This window comes from Oncorhynchus mykiss, chromosome 13 (genome assembly GCF_057628025.1).
Source record: "Oncorhynchus mykiss isolate SJ-2025 chromosome 13, ASM5762802v1, whole genome shotgun sequence".
NCBI classification, from domain to species: domain Eukaryota; kingdom Metazoa; phylum Chordata; class Actinopteri; order Salmoniformes; family Salmonidae; genus Oncorhynchus; species Oncorhynchus mykiss.
Genome location: NC_143034.1, coordinates 19,176,232 through 19,190,000, shown reverse-complemented (window position 1 = coordinate 19,190,000; position 13,769 = coordinate 19,176,232). Strand labels below are relative to the sequence as shown.

The window sequence follows — 13,769 nt, the reverse complement described above, 5'->3', positions numbered from 1 at the left end:
TCCATATTCTATCTATATTCTATCCATATTCTATCTATATTCTTTCTATATTATCTGTCTGTTGCTAGATCTGTGGTTATTTCAGTTGTGTCACATATGAAAGCAAATATACTGATACACTGGAAACACACACACACACACACACACACACACACACACACACACACACACACACACACACACACACACACACACACACACACACACACACACACACACACACACACACACACACACACACACACACACACACACACACACACACACACACACACAGTACATCAGTACTCAGTCTAATGTACACTCCAACACTCTACTCAATCCGACCAACACACACTTCAAGACGCTCACTCCATCTCCCACTCGACCTAAATCTCCGTAGCCACTGACCTAGGCTTCTTCAACTTTAATCACAGTCATCATCAAGAGAGGTACAATGTTAAATACACTTCAGTAATTATGAGAAGGAGGTTAAATACACTTTACTAGTTATGAGAAGGAAGCATAGTTAAATATACTAGTTTGAGCTTCGAGGAGTGGCAAGGTCCCATAAAAAAAACATACGAAGCATCATCAAATTTGACAGTGAGTGAGTGCACTAAAACGTAATTCCACCCTAATTCCATTCAGAGTCAATGGAAACGAGCTAAGTGGCTACGCGGCAACACTAGCGGGCAAAGACAGACTACAGCCAGAAGAATGGCATCTTCTTATCATCAAAGACAGTGACAGGAAAAGGAAATAGTTTCTACTGAAATTCTGTGGCCCTTTGAAATGTTTGATGTGCCCTTTTGTGTGTGTGTGTTCCATTGTCTGCTGTTTCTGCAAGGAGAAGCAGATTTTACATAAGCCCCTCCAGGCCTTTATAAAAAGTCCTTACCCGGTGCTCTGCGCCTGTCTTAGTGTTTTTTTACCCGGAGAACAATAGGTTTAGTCATGTCTTAGAGGACGTAGGGGATGGGACGGAGGAGCGAGAGTGTGTGTACATTTCCCTGCTATACATGAACAATACTGTATTAAGATACTGTTTATCAAGACTTCATGTTACACAATATGACAGGCTGCATTTACACAGGCAGCCCAATTCTGATCTTTTGACCAATCAGATCAGCTCTTTTGGGCAAAAGATTAGACTTGGGCTGCCTGTGTAAATGCAGCCATAGACACACATTCAAGGTGCCATATATCAGATGCTAATGCCTTTGACTTTGTGGTGATGATTTAAACAGAGGCACAAACACATTACTCCAACAACTAACCCCCTCCAAACACTCTTCTAAATGTTGTCGTAGGACTAGTATCGCAATACTACGACACCTGATTTTCCATGGCAGGAAGGAAAACAGAAAGCAGACTAAACTCTTTGGTCCTGTAAAATGTAGTGTGCTGTAGCTTGAAATAGAAACATGTGACTCCGGGTGACATCGTAAGGCTGTTTGTTTCCAACATGAGAAACTTACATTTGTTTTACCAAATTTCTATCCGCATGTTAAATGTGCAACCAGATGGAAAACAACTCTAGACCACCTTTACTCAACACACAGAGACGCGTACAAAGCTCTCCCTCTCCCTCCATTTGGCAAATCTGACCATAATTCCATCCTCCTGATTCCTGCTTACGAGCAAAAATGTAAGTAGGAATCACCAGTGACTCAGTCAATAACAAAGTGGTCAGATGAAGCAGATGCTAAACTACAGGACTGTTTTGCTATCACAGACTGGAATATTTTCTGGGATTCTTCCGATGGCATTGAGGAGTACACCACATCAGTTACTGGCTTTATCAATAAGTGCATCGAAGACGTCGTCCCCACAGTGACCGTACATACATACCCCAACCAGAACACATAGATTACAAGCAACATCCGCACGAAGCTAAAGGCTAAAGCTGCCACTTTCAAGGAGCGGGACTCGAACCCGGAAGCTTATAAGAATTCCCAATATGTCCTCCGACAAACCATCCAATAAGCAAAGTGTCAATAGAGGACGTACTACACCGGCTCCGACGCTCGTTGGATGTGGCAGGGCTTGAAAACCATTTCAAACTACAAAGGGAAGCACAGCCTAGAGCTGTCCAGTAACACGAGCCTACCAGACTAGCTAAACTACTTCTATGCTCGCTTCGAGGGAAATAACACTGAAACATGCATGAGAGCACCAGCTGTTTTGGACGACTGTGTGATCATGCCCCCCGCAGGGGGCCGCTGGGCCAGATGGATTACCAGGACGTGTACTGCGAGCATGCGCTGACCAACTGGCAAGTGTCTTTGCTGACATTTTCAACCTCTCCCTGTCCGAGTCTATAATACCAAAATATTTTAAGCCGAACACCATAGTCCCTGTGCCCAAGAACACTAAGGTAACCTGCCTAAATGACTACTGACCCGTAGCACTCTGTAGCCATGAAGTGCTTTGAAAGGCCCACATCAACGCCATAATCCCAGACAGTCTAAACCTTCTCCAATGTGCATACCACCCTAACAGATCCAGAGATTATGCAATCTCTATTTCACTCCACACTGCCCTTTCCCACCTGGACAAAAGGAACACCTATGTGAGAATGCTATTCATTGACTACAGCTCAGCATTCAACACCATAGTGCCCACGAAGCTCATCACTAAGCTAAGGACCCTGGAACTAAACACCTCCCTTTGCAACTTGATCCTGGACTTCCTGACAGGCCGGTCCCAGATGGTAAGGGTAGGCAACAACACATCCGACACACTGATCCTCAACACAGGGGCCCCTCAGGGTGCATGCTCAGTCCCCTCCTGTACTCCCTCTTCACTCATGACTGCATGGCCAGGCACGACTCCAACGCCATCATTAAGTTTGCAGATGCACAAAAGTGGTAGGCCTGATCACCAACAACGACGAGACAGCCTACAGGGAGGAGGTCAGAGACCTGGCCGTGTGGTGCCAGTGCAACAACCTCTCCCTCAACGTGATCAAGACAAAGGAGATACTGTGGACTACAGGAATGGAGGACTGAGCACGCCCCCCATTCTCATTGACGGGACTGTAGTGGAGCAGGTTGAGAGCTTCAAGTTCCTTGGTGTCCACATCACCAACAAACTAACATGGTCCAAGCACACCAAGACAGTTGTGAAGAGGGCATGACAAAACCTATTCCCCCTCTAAAGATCGAAAAGATTTGGCATGGGTCCTCAGATCCTCAAAAGGTTCTACAACTGCACCATCGAGAGCATCCTGGCTGGTTGCATCACTACCTGGTATGGCAACTGCTCGGCCTTCAACCGCAAGGCACTACAGAGGGTAGTGTTTACGGCCCAATACGTCACTGGGGCCAAGCTTCCTGCCATCCAGGATCTATATACCAGGCGGTGTCAGAGGAAGGCCCTAAAAATTGTCAAAGACTCCAGCCACCCTAGTCATAGACCGTTCTCTCTGCTACCGCATGGCAAGCGGTACCGGAGTGCCAAGTCTAGGTCCAAGAAGGCTTCTAAACAGCTTCTACCCCCAAGCCATAAGACTCCTGAACATCTAATCAAATGGCTACCCAGACTATTTCCATTGCCCCCCCCCCCCCCCCATTTACACCGCTGCAACTCTCTGTTATTATCTATGCATAGTCACTCTACCTACATGTACATATGGGGTGGCAGGTAGCCTAGTGGTTAGAGCGTTGGACTAGTGACCGAAAGGTTGCAAGATCTAATCCCCGAGCTGGGGATTCTGCCCCTGAACAAGGCAGTTAACCCACTGTTCCTAGAACGTCATTAAAAATAAGTATTTGTTCTTAACTGACTTGCCTAGTTAAATAAAGGAAAAATTACCTTGACTAACCAGTGCCCCTGCACACTGCTCTTCAACTACTTGTAACTTTTATTTCTTATTCCTATTCATATTTTTAAACTGCATTGTTGGTTAGGGGCTTGTAAGTAAGCTGTTGTATTCGGCGCATGTGACTAATAAAATGTAATTTGGTTTGAAGTGTTGTGTTTTCTTGTGAGACTGGTATCATGACAACCCTAGTCTAAAGGTAGTTTAAACATGGGAAGGTTGTAGCAACGCTGTTTTTATACACGCCACCTACCGGCAACTAACCCTCCTCCTTCTTCCTACACTAACTCACTCTTCTTTTTTAATTATTATTTTTTTTTTTACCCCTTTTTCTCCCCAATTTCATAGTATCCAATTGTTTAGTAGCTACTATCTTGTCTCATCGCTACAACTCCTGTACGGGCTCGGGAGAGATGAAGGTTGAAAGTCATGCGTCCTCCGATACACAACCAACCAAGCCGCTGCTTCTTTAACACAGCGCACATCCAACCCGGAAGCCAGCCGCACCAATGCGCCGGAGGAAACACCGTGCACCTGGCCACCTTGGCTACCTTGGCTCTGATGGCACAGCTGGCGCTGCAGTACAGCGCCCTTAACCACTGCGCCACCCGGGAGGCCACTAACTCACTCTTCTAAACGTTGTCTAAAGGTTATTTAAACATGGGAAGGTTGTAGCAACGCTGTTTTTATACACGCCACCTACCGGTAACCAACCCTCCTACAAACCAACCCCCCCCCCACCTTCCTACACGAACACACTAACTCACTCTTCTAAACGTTGTCTAAAGGTTATTTAAACATGGGAAGGTTGTAGCAACGCTGTTTTTATACACGCCACCTACCGGTAACCAACCCTCCTACAAACCAACCCCCCCCACCTTCCTACACAAACACACTAACTCACTCTTCTAAACGTTGTCTAACGGTTGTCTGAAGGTTCTGTAAATGTTCTGAGAAGGTTTACCACATCTTCTTCCACTAACTGCCAGGACTCACTCTTTCACTCTTGCGAATGTTGTATATAGTAGAGGTGGAGGGAGGACATTGTTTTTATTCGATTCACCTTCCTAACACCCCTATTTCTCATGACACAAACAACACTCTGAGCACACTCACTCTTCTCAACATTGTGGAAACGTTGTGGACAGAAAGAAAAAAAAGGAAATGTTGTGAGAAGGTTGTATATAAACTTTGTGTACGGTAGAAGTGGTGGGAGGAAGGTTGTGGCGGCGTTGTTTTTATGTCGGCTGTGTCGCTCCCTCCCCTCCTTGTCTCCTCTTCAGAGTGACAGTAACAAAAACTGAGCGTATCGATGCCACAGAGAATGTGCTTGACTGGTATTTACTCGTTTATCTCATTTTACACTTTACTTTTTTATGTTTTACTTTTCATGTGATCCTTTCCTCATCCATCTTTTTCTGGTGTTGTTTTTCCTTTATTTTTGAAGTTTGTGTCGTTCTTTTGTTCGTGTCGTTTTTTCAGTCTGTCTTTCCGTGCTGTTTCATGATTTAGGGTTGCAACATTCTAAAAACCTCCGGGGTTAAAAAAATACATATATTTGAACATTTCCAGTTGGAATATTCCAGTTGGGGTTTCTGGAAAACCTGGGAACTTTGGGAACGTTTTTGGGTTTTGCCAATCCTAATTCCTGATCCTTGTTTTGGTGTTTGTTTGTTCACCTCTGGCTGGCTGTCATTTTGTTAGTAGGTGTGATAAGCTGGCTAGCTGGGGTTGTTGGGGTCAATTCCAGTTTCAATTCAGTAGATTCAAAAGGATGAATTGAAATGTCATATTTGAATTGAAAACTGACCATTCTTTTCTATGAGGATTTGTCATCATTCACGTCTAGAATGATCTGAAATATCTGAATCGTTGGAGGTAAGAGGTGTTAGTGAGGTACTCGAGGGGAAGTACAGGAGGGGTCATTTGGGAGGGGGGTGGGTGTGCAGTTGAGGGGGGGCTGAAGGCTGTAACACATTTCACCCCCTACCTTCTCAAAAGTCCATGGCTATGTCTTCGTCTCTGTCTTTGTCTCGCAAGAAGGGAATCGTTTGTATATATTGAAACAAACTGTTTGAGATTTTGTTGATATAATGTTGGTAAAATAATGTGGTTGAAAATTCAACAAACAAAAAGGCTTATTCAACAAAATCTTGTAATAAACAATTTATGTGTAAAAACTACCTTAATAATTTGAGGTATCTGTCGATGTTTTGGCACTTCCATCATAATCATCTTCACCACCATTATCATTGTAATCCTCATCATCATCACAGCAACCTCTGCAGTGTATTCCTATGTGGGCTACAAGAACTCTTCTCACTGGCTGTCTGTCTGCTGTTGGGTCTATGACATCATCGCTTAGGGGGGCTGGTAGAAAAAAAACGTCTAGTTATCTCTTCTATCTCGTCTAGCAACATTCACAACTGATCCCATTCTCCTCTCTTCTTTCTTATCCCTATCTTCCTCTCCGTATCTTCTTCTTCTACACTTCCCTCTCTCTCTCTCTCTCTTTATTTCTTCCTAATTTTCTTTCTTTTTTTCTCTCCCCACAGTAAGGAGCAGCAGAAGAATAATAAGGCTGGTGGTAAATCCGTGTGGGAACAGAGGACCAGTGAGATAAGGAGACAGAACCTGATGACCAGCAGAGAGGCCCTGTACAACGAGATGGACACGGAGGACTGGAAGGTCAGGGGAGAGGGGGAGGGAGAGGTGAGAGACACAGAACACTGGAAGGTCAGGGGAGAGGGGGAGGGAGAGGTGAGAGACACAGAACACTGGAAGGTCAGAGGAGAGGGGGAGGGAGAGGTGAGAGACACAGAACACTGGAAGGTCAGGGGAGAGGGGGAGGGAGAGGTGAGAGACACAGAACACTGGAAGGTCAGGGGAGAGGGGGAGGGAGAGGTGAGAGACACAGAACACTGGAAGGTCAGAGGAGAGGGGGAGGGAGAGGTGAGAGACACAGAACACTGGAAGGTCAGAGGAGAGGGGGGGGAGAGGTGAGAGACACAGAACACTGGAAGGTCAGAGGAGAGGGGGAGGGAGAGGTGAGAGACACAGAACACTGGAAGGTCAGGGGAGAGGGGGAGGGAGAGGTGAGAGACACAGAACACTGGAAGGTCAGAGGAGAGGGGGAGGGAGAGGTGAGAGACACAGAACACTGGAAGGTCAGAGGAGAGGGGGAGGGAGAGGTGAGAGACACAGAACACTGGAAGGTCAGAGGAGAGGGGGGAGGGAGAGGTGAGAGACACAGAACACTGGGAGGTCAGGGGAGAGGGGGAGGGAGAGGTGAGAGACACAGAACACTGGAAGGTCAGAGGAGAGGGGGGAGGGAGAGGTGAGAGACAGAACACTGGAAGGTCAGAGGAGAGGGGGGAGGGAGAGGTGAGAGACACAGAACACTGGGAGGTCAGAGGAGAGGGGGGAGGGAGAGGTGAGAGACACAGAACACTGGAAGGTCAGAGGAGAGGGGGAGGAGAGCTGAGAGACACAGAACACTGGAAAGTCAGAGGAGGGGGGGGGGGGTGAGAGACACAGAACACTGGAAGGTCAGAGGAGAGGGGGGAGGGAGAGTTGAGAGACACAGAACACTGGAAGGTCAGAGGAGGGGGGGGTGAGAGACACAGAACACTGGAAGGTCAGAGGAGAGGGGGGGGGAGAGGTGAGAGACACAGAACACTGGAAGGTCAGAGGAGAGGGGGGGGGGGTGAGAGACACAGAACACTGGAAGGTCAGAGGAGAGGGGGGGGAGAGGTGAGAGACACAGAACACTGAAAGGTCAGAGGAGAGGGGAGGGAGAGGTGAGAGACACAGAACACTGGAAGGTCAGAGGAGGGGGGGGGGGGGTGAGAGACACAGAACACTGAAAGGTCAGAGGAGAGGGAGAGGTGAGAGACACAGAACACTGGAAGGTCAGAGGAGAGGGGGGAGGGAGAGGTGAGAGACACAGAACACTGGAAGGTCAGAGGAGGGGGGGGGGGAGGTGAGAGACACAGAACACTGGAAAGTCAGAGGAGAGGGGGGAGGGAGAGGTGAGAGACACAGAACACTGGAAGGTCAGAGGAGAGGGGGAGGAGAGGTGAGAGACACAGAACACTGGAAGGTCAGAGGAGAGGGGGGAGGGAGAGGTGAGAGACACAGAACACTGGAAGGTCAGAGGAGAGGGGGGAGGGAGAGGTGAGAGGTGAGAGACACAGAACACTGGAAGGTCAGAGGAGAGGGGGGAGGGAGAGGTGAGAGACACAGAACACTGGGAGGTCAGAGGAGAGGGGGGAGGGAGAGGTGAGAGACACAGAACACTGGAAGGTCAGAGGAGAGGGGGAGGAGAGGTGAGAGACACAGAACACTGGGAGGTCAGGGGAGAGGGGGAGGGAGAGGTGAGAGACACAGAACACTGGAAAGTCAGAGGAGAGGGGGGGGAGAGGTGAGAGACACAGAACACTGGGAGGTCAGAGGAGAGGGGGGAGGGAGAGATACAGAACACTGGAAGGTCAGAGGAGAGGGGGGAGGGAGAGATACAGAACACTGGAAGGTCAGAGGAGAGGGGGGAGAGAGGTGAGAGACACAGAACACTGGAAGGTCAGAGGAGAGGGGGGGGAGGTGAGAGAGACAATAAAACACTTCACAGTCCTTTTTTACTGTCTAGTTATGCATGTCAGTACAGTGTAACTTCAACAATAACTAATCTTACAGTGTAAATGTAGTGTCAAAAATAGTAACTGAGATTGTAGTACTGTACTGAATGATTACACAGTAATAACAACACTGTAGTGTAAATGTTACCCATAGAGTCTCAGATAAACGCATACTGTGTATATACAGTACCAGTCAATAGTTTTAGAACAACTACTCAGTCAAGGGTTTTTCTTTATTTTTACTATTTTTACATTGTAGAATAACAGTGAACACATCAACACTATTAAATATCACATACGGAATCATGTAGTAACCAAAAAAGTGTTAAACTAAATATAAAAATATAAAAATATATTTTATATTTGAGATTCTTCAAGTAGCCCCCCTTTGCCTTGACGACAGCTTTGCACCCTCTTGGCATTTGCAAGACTTTTATTTATTTTACTGTGTCAGTATTTCAACGTTGTAAATGTTCTGCCGCAAAACTGGTGGCTGTTGTGAAAAAGGTCAACAGTTGGAAGAGTTGCAGAGTAAATAGAAAATAACGCCGTTGTTGATGAAGTGCTTTTTCCATTCACTAGGCTATTTTCTCTTGAACCATTATGGTCTATCCACTAGAAACGTATGGACAATATGTGAATACATGTTTTATTACGTTATTCAGGTCTGAATGACCAAAGTTACCATAGATTGTCATAGATTACCTGTTAATTACCAAAATTACAGACAATTCCGGTAACTTTGGTAAATTACTGGTAGCTATTGGTGCCAAAAATGTCCCACTAGTTACATCCACAAATAGAACCTTTGGTGACAAAATGGCAGACTGTTTGCTAAACTCTGCACATCTCTGGTTCTAGGAGTCGGGCTCAGGAAAGGAGAAAGGATTTAAGTTAGAAGAGAATAAACATAGGGTTTTCTTTATTTATGGAAGAATCTTAACTTGAGGTCCACGTGTTAGGATTCTGCCCTTGTTGTTTGCCTATATAAAGTAACTTATTGATCCGGTTTCAGAAGATAACATCATTACCATCCTTAACCCCCTCCCTCCCCAGGTGTCGTACCCCCATCGTGCGGGGGACATGAAGACCCACCTGGACCGTCCGCTGGTGGTCAACCCCCAGGACAACCGCAACAACAATACCAACAAGACCCGGCCCGGAGAGCCCCCTCTAGACCCGCAGGACACCCTGGGCCAGCAGAGGGCTGAAGAATACATCAGACGCCAGGCCTGCTACCATCAGAGATACAGGGGGGGTGAACCAAGGGGAGGTAGTGGCCCAGAGAGAGAGGCCCGTCTGGGGCACGGGGGGAGCAGATTGTCCCTGCAGACGCTGGAGGGTATTGAAGAAAGAAGGGAACATGGAAGGAGATGTAGGCATAAAGAAGGGAAGGAGGGGAGGAGTGTGTCACCGCATTATAGCGAGGGAGGAGTGGGGGATGAGAAGAGGAGGCACAGGAGGGTTAGGAGGGAGGGGGAGGAGGGAGGGAGAAGGCATAAGTGTAAGGGGACAGAAGGGGTAGTGGTAGGGGAGGGGGGTGAGGTAGAGGGGGAGGGGAGGAGGCCGAGGCGTCATCGGCATGGAGAGAGGAGCCGACAGCATCGAGTTAGAAAGTGAGTGACAGAGGATCCCTGTGTCTGTGTCTGAATCTGTCAATATCAAACCTAATGTTTCCTTTGGGGATCAACAGTATGTACACTACCGTTCAAACGTGTGGGGTCACTTACAAATGTCCTTGTTTTCCATGAAAACATACATGATATGAGGTGCAAAATGAATAGGAAATATAGTCAAGACGTTGACATGGTTATAAATAATGATTTTTAATTGAAATAGTAATTGTGTCCTTCAAACTTTGCTTTCGTCAAAGAATCCTCCATTTGCAGCAATTACAGCCTTGCAGACCTTTGGCATTCTAGTTGTCAAGTTGTTGAGATAATCTGAAGAGATTTCACCCCATGCTTCCTGAAGCACCTCCCACAAGTTGGATTGGCTTGATGGGCACTTCTTACCTACCATATGGTCAAGCTGCTCCCACAACAGCTCAATAGGGTTGAGATCCGGTGACTGTGCTGGCCACTCCCTTATAGACAGAATACTAGCTGACTGCTTCTTCCCTAAATAGTTATTGCATAGTTTGGAGCTGTACCATGGTCATTGTCCATTGTCTGTACGCCTATGTAGATATTCCATTAAAAATCTGCCAATTTCTGATCAATTTGATGTTATTTTAATGGACTTTTTTTTGTTGCTTTTATTTAAAAAGAAAAAGACATTTCTAAGTGACCCCAAACTTTTGAACGGTGGTGTAGAGTGCTATTGATTTGTCGAAGCCAGTGTCCTGTACTGTATGTCATTAAATAAGCAGCATAGTAACTATGTTTTTTCAAGATGTCACTGTTCTTGCGCCTGCCTCCCCCAAACTCTACCCCCTCTCACTCTTCCTCTCTTTCCCTCTCCCTCCCTCTTCTCCCACCCCACATCCCTCCGTCAGAGACCACCACTGCAGTGGCCCCAACCTCTCCACTGCTCGGCCCATTCTCAGACAGGACAGTCAGTACAGGGAAGACCTAGACAACCTCCTCAACAACAGCAAACTACACGACCACACCCTCCACCCGCTGCCCCCAGACCACCCTGACCTTGTGAATAACCTCCTGAACCGCAGTGTGACAGCAGACACACACCACCATAGTATGGACAGTCTAATTCTGACCAGTATGGCCAAGCCGGCTCATACGGTCGTGGATATGATGCCTCCTGTCTATCCATATCCCTCCACCAATGCCATCCTGCAAGGTGGGTGGGTGTGTGTGGGGGAAGGCGGGGTGTGTGTGAGTTTATGTATGGGTGGTGAATGTACTATTTTGGATCATTCTAATACTTTGACACTCTCTCTTGACTCTCTTCAACTCTCTCTCTCTCTTCATCTCTCTCTCTCGCTCTCTCCTTTTTTCCTCTCTTCATCTCAGTGAACAAGAATGCTAACACAGACCAGAAAAAGAAGGATGAGGAGAAGAAGGAGGAAGAGGAGGATGAAGGGGGCGATGAAGATGGTCCCAAACCAATGCCCCCGTTCAGCTCCTGTTTCATACTGTCCACCACCAACCCGTGAGTGTGTGTGTGTGTGTACGTGGGTGTTGTACACTATATATACAGAAGTATGTGGACACCCCTTCAAATGAGTGGATGCAGCCATTTCAGCCATTTCAGACTCGGTGCTGACAGGTGTATAAAATCCACCGCCGAGTGCTGAAGCACGTAGAGCATAAAAATCATCTGTCCTCGGTTGCAACTCACTACCAAGTTCCAAACTGCCTCTGGAAGCAACATCAGCACAATAACTGTTCTTCAGGAGCTTCATGAAATGTGTTTCCATGGAAGAACAAGCCTAAGATCACCATGTGCAAGGCCAAGCGTCGGCTGGAGTGGTGTAAAGCTCAACAAGGACATCCCAGCCGGACAAACCCTCCCCTAACCCGGACAAACCCTCCCCTAACCCGGACAACGCCTCCCCTAACCCGGACAAACCCTCCCCTAACCCGGACAAACCCTCCCCTAACCCGGACAACGCCTCCCCTAACCCGGACAAACCCTCCCCTAACCCGGACAAACCCTCCCCTAACCCGGACAACGCTGGGCCAATTCTGCGCCTCCTCATGGGTCTTCCGGTCGTGGCCGGCTGCGACACAGCCCGGGACCGAACTCGGATCTGTAGTGATGCCTCTAGCACTGCGATGCAGTGCCTTAGACCGCTGCACCACTCGAGAGGCTGTGAAGGAATATCTTAACGCTACAGCATACATTCTAGACGATTCTGTGCTTCCAACTTTGTGGCAACAGTTTGGTTAAGGCCCTTTCCTGTTTCATCATGACAATGCCCCTGTGCACAAAGTGTTGTCCATACAGAAATGGTTTGTTGAGATCGGTATGGAAGAACTTAACTGGCCTGCACAGAGCCCTGACCTCAACCCCATCGAACACCTTTGGGATGAATTGGAACGCCGACTGCAAGCCAGGCCTAATCGCCCAACATCAGTACCCGACCTCACTAATGCTCTTGTGGCTGAATGGAAGCAAGTCCCCGCAGCAATGTTCCTGTCACGCCCTGACCATAGTTTACTTTGTATTTTCTATGTTTTGATTGGTCAGGGTGTGATCTGAGTGGGTATTCTATGTTTCATGTCTTGTTTGTCTATTTCTATGTTCAGCCTGATATGGTTCTCAGTCAGAGGCAGGTGTTCGTCATTGTCTCTGATTGGGAACCATATTTAGGTAGCCTGGGTTTCACTGTGTGTTTGTGGGTGATTGTTCCTGTCTATGTGTTTTCACCAGATAGGCTGTTTAGGTTTTCGTTACGTTCATCACGTTCTTTATTTTGTAGTGTTTGTATTGATTCGTGTTTTACGTTTGTTCATTAAAACATGGATCGCAATCTACACGCTGCATTTTGGTCCGACTCTCCTTCTCACGAAGAAAACCGTGACAGAATCACCCACCACAAAAGGACCAAGCAGCGTGTCAACAGGCAGGAGCAGCGCGAGGAGATGCGCAATAAGGATTTCTGGACATGGGAGGAAATCCTCGACGGGAGAGGACCCTGGGCTAAACCAGGGGAGTGTAGCCGCCCAAAGGTGCAGCGGGAGAAGAAACAACAGGAGCAGCCCAAAGAGGAGTGCAGTATGGAGTATACGACTTGGGAGGAGATCGACAGGTGGGCGGCCGACCCAGGGAGAGTGCCGGAGCCCGCCTGGGATTCGATGGAGCAGTGCGCGGAAGGATATAGGAGAATGGAGTTTGCGAAGCAAGCAAGGCGGCGCGGACGGAGGCCCCATAGTCAGCCCAAAAAATTTATTGGGGGGGGGCTCAGGGAGAGTGTGGCAGAGTCAGGAGCCAGACCTGAGCCAACTCTCCCTGTTTATCGTGAGGAGCCAAGGAGAGCAGAACCAGAGCCGGTGTTGGAGGTGAGTGAAACAGAGACTGTGAAGGAGTTAATGGGGAAATTGGAGGAGAGAGAAATGAGGGAGTTGCTGTGTTGGTGCATTTTGCATAGAATTCGCCTGGCGGAACGTGTCAGGGATTTGATGGCACCTGGGTTAGCGCTCCATACTCGTCCTGAGGTCCGTTTTAGTCGGCTGGTGAAGTTGGTTCCAGTCTCACGCATCAGGCCTCCTGTGCCCATCCCTAGCCTTGCACGTCCTGTGCCAGCACTATGCATCAGGCCTACAGTGCGCCTCGCCTGTTCAGCGCAGCCAGAGCCTCTCTCATCTCATGCGCTATCGGAGTCTTCCGCCTGTTCAGCGCAGCTAGAGCCTCTCTCCTCTCCT

At 47.9% G+C, this 13,769-nt stretch overlaps 1 protein-coding gene across 1 annotated transcript in view; it reads left to right on the top strand.

Moving 5' to 3' along the window:
• Nucleotides 1-13,769, top strand: part of cacna1ab (calcium voltage-gated channel subunit alpha1 Ab) — a 311,077-nt gene that overhangs the window by 226,248 nt on the left and 71,060 nt on the right. The window contains exons 21-25 of the mRNA XM_090195564.1: nt 5,089-5,142; nt 6,361-6,517; nt 9,496-10,055; nt 10,937-11,241; nt 11,415-11,553. Of these exons, the coding sequence (XP_090051690.1) occupies nt 5,089-5,142; nt 6,361-6,517; nt 9,496-10,055; nt 10,937-11,241; nt 11,415-11,553 (1,215 nt within the window). The remainder of the gene's footprint in view (nt 1-5,088; nt 5,143-6,360; nt 6,518-9,495; nt 10,056-10,936; nt 11,242-11,414; nt 11,554-13,769) is intronic.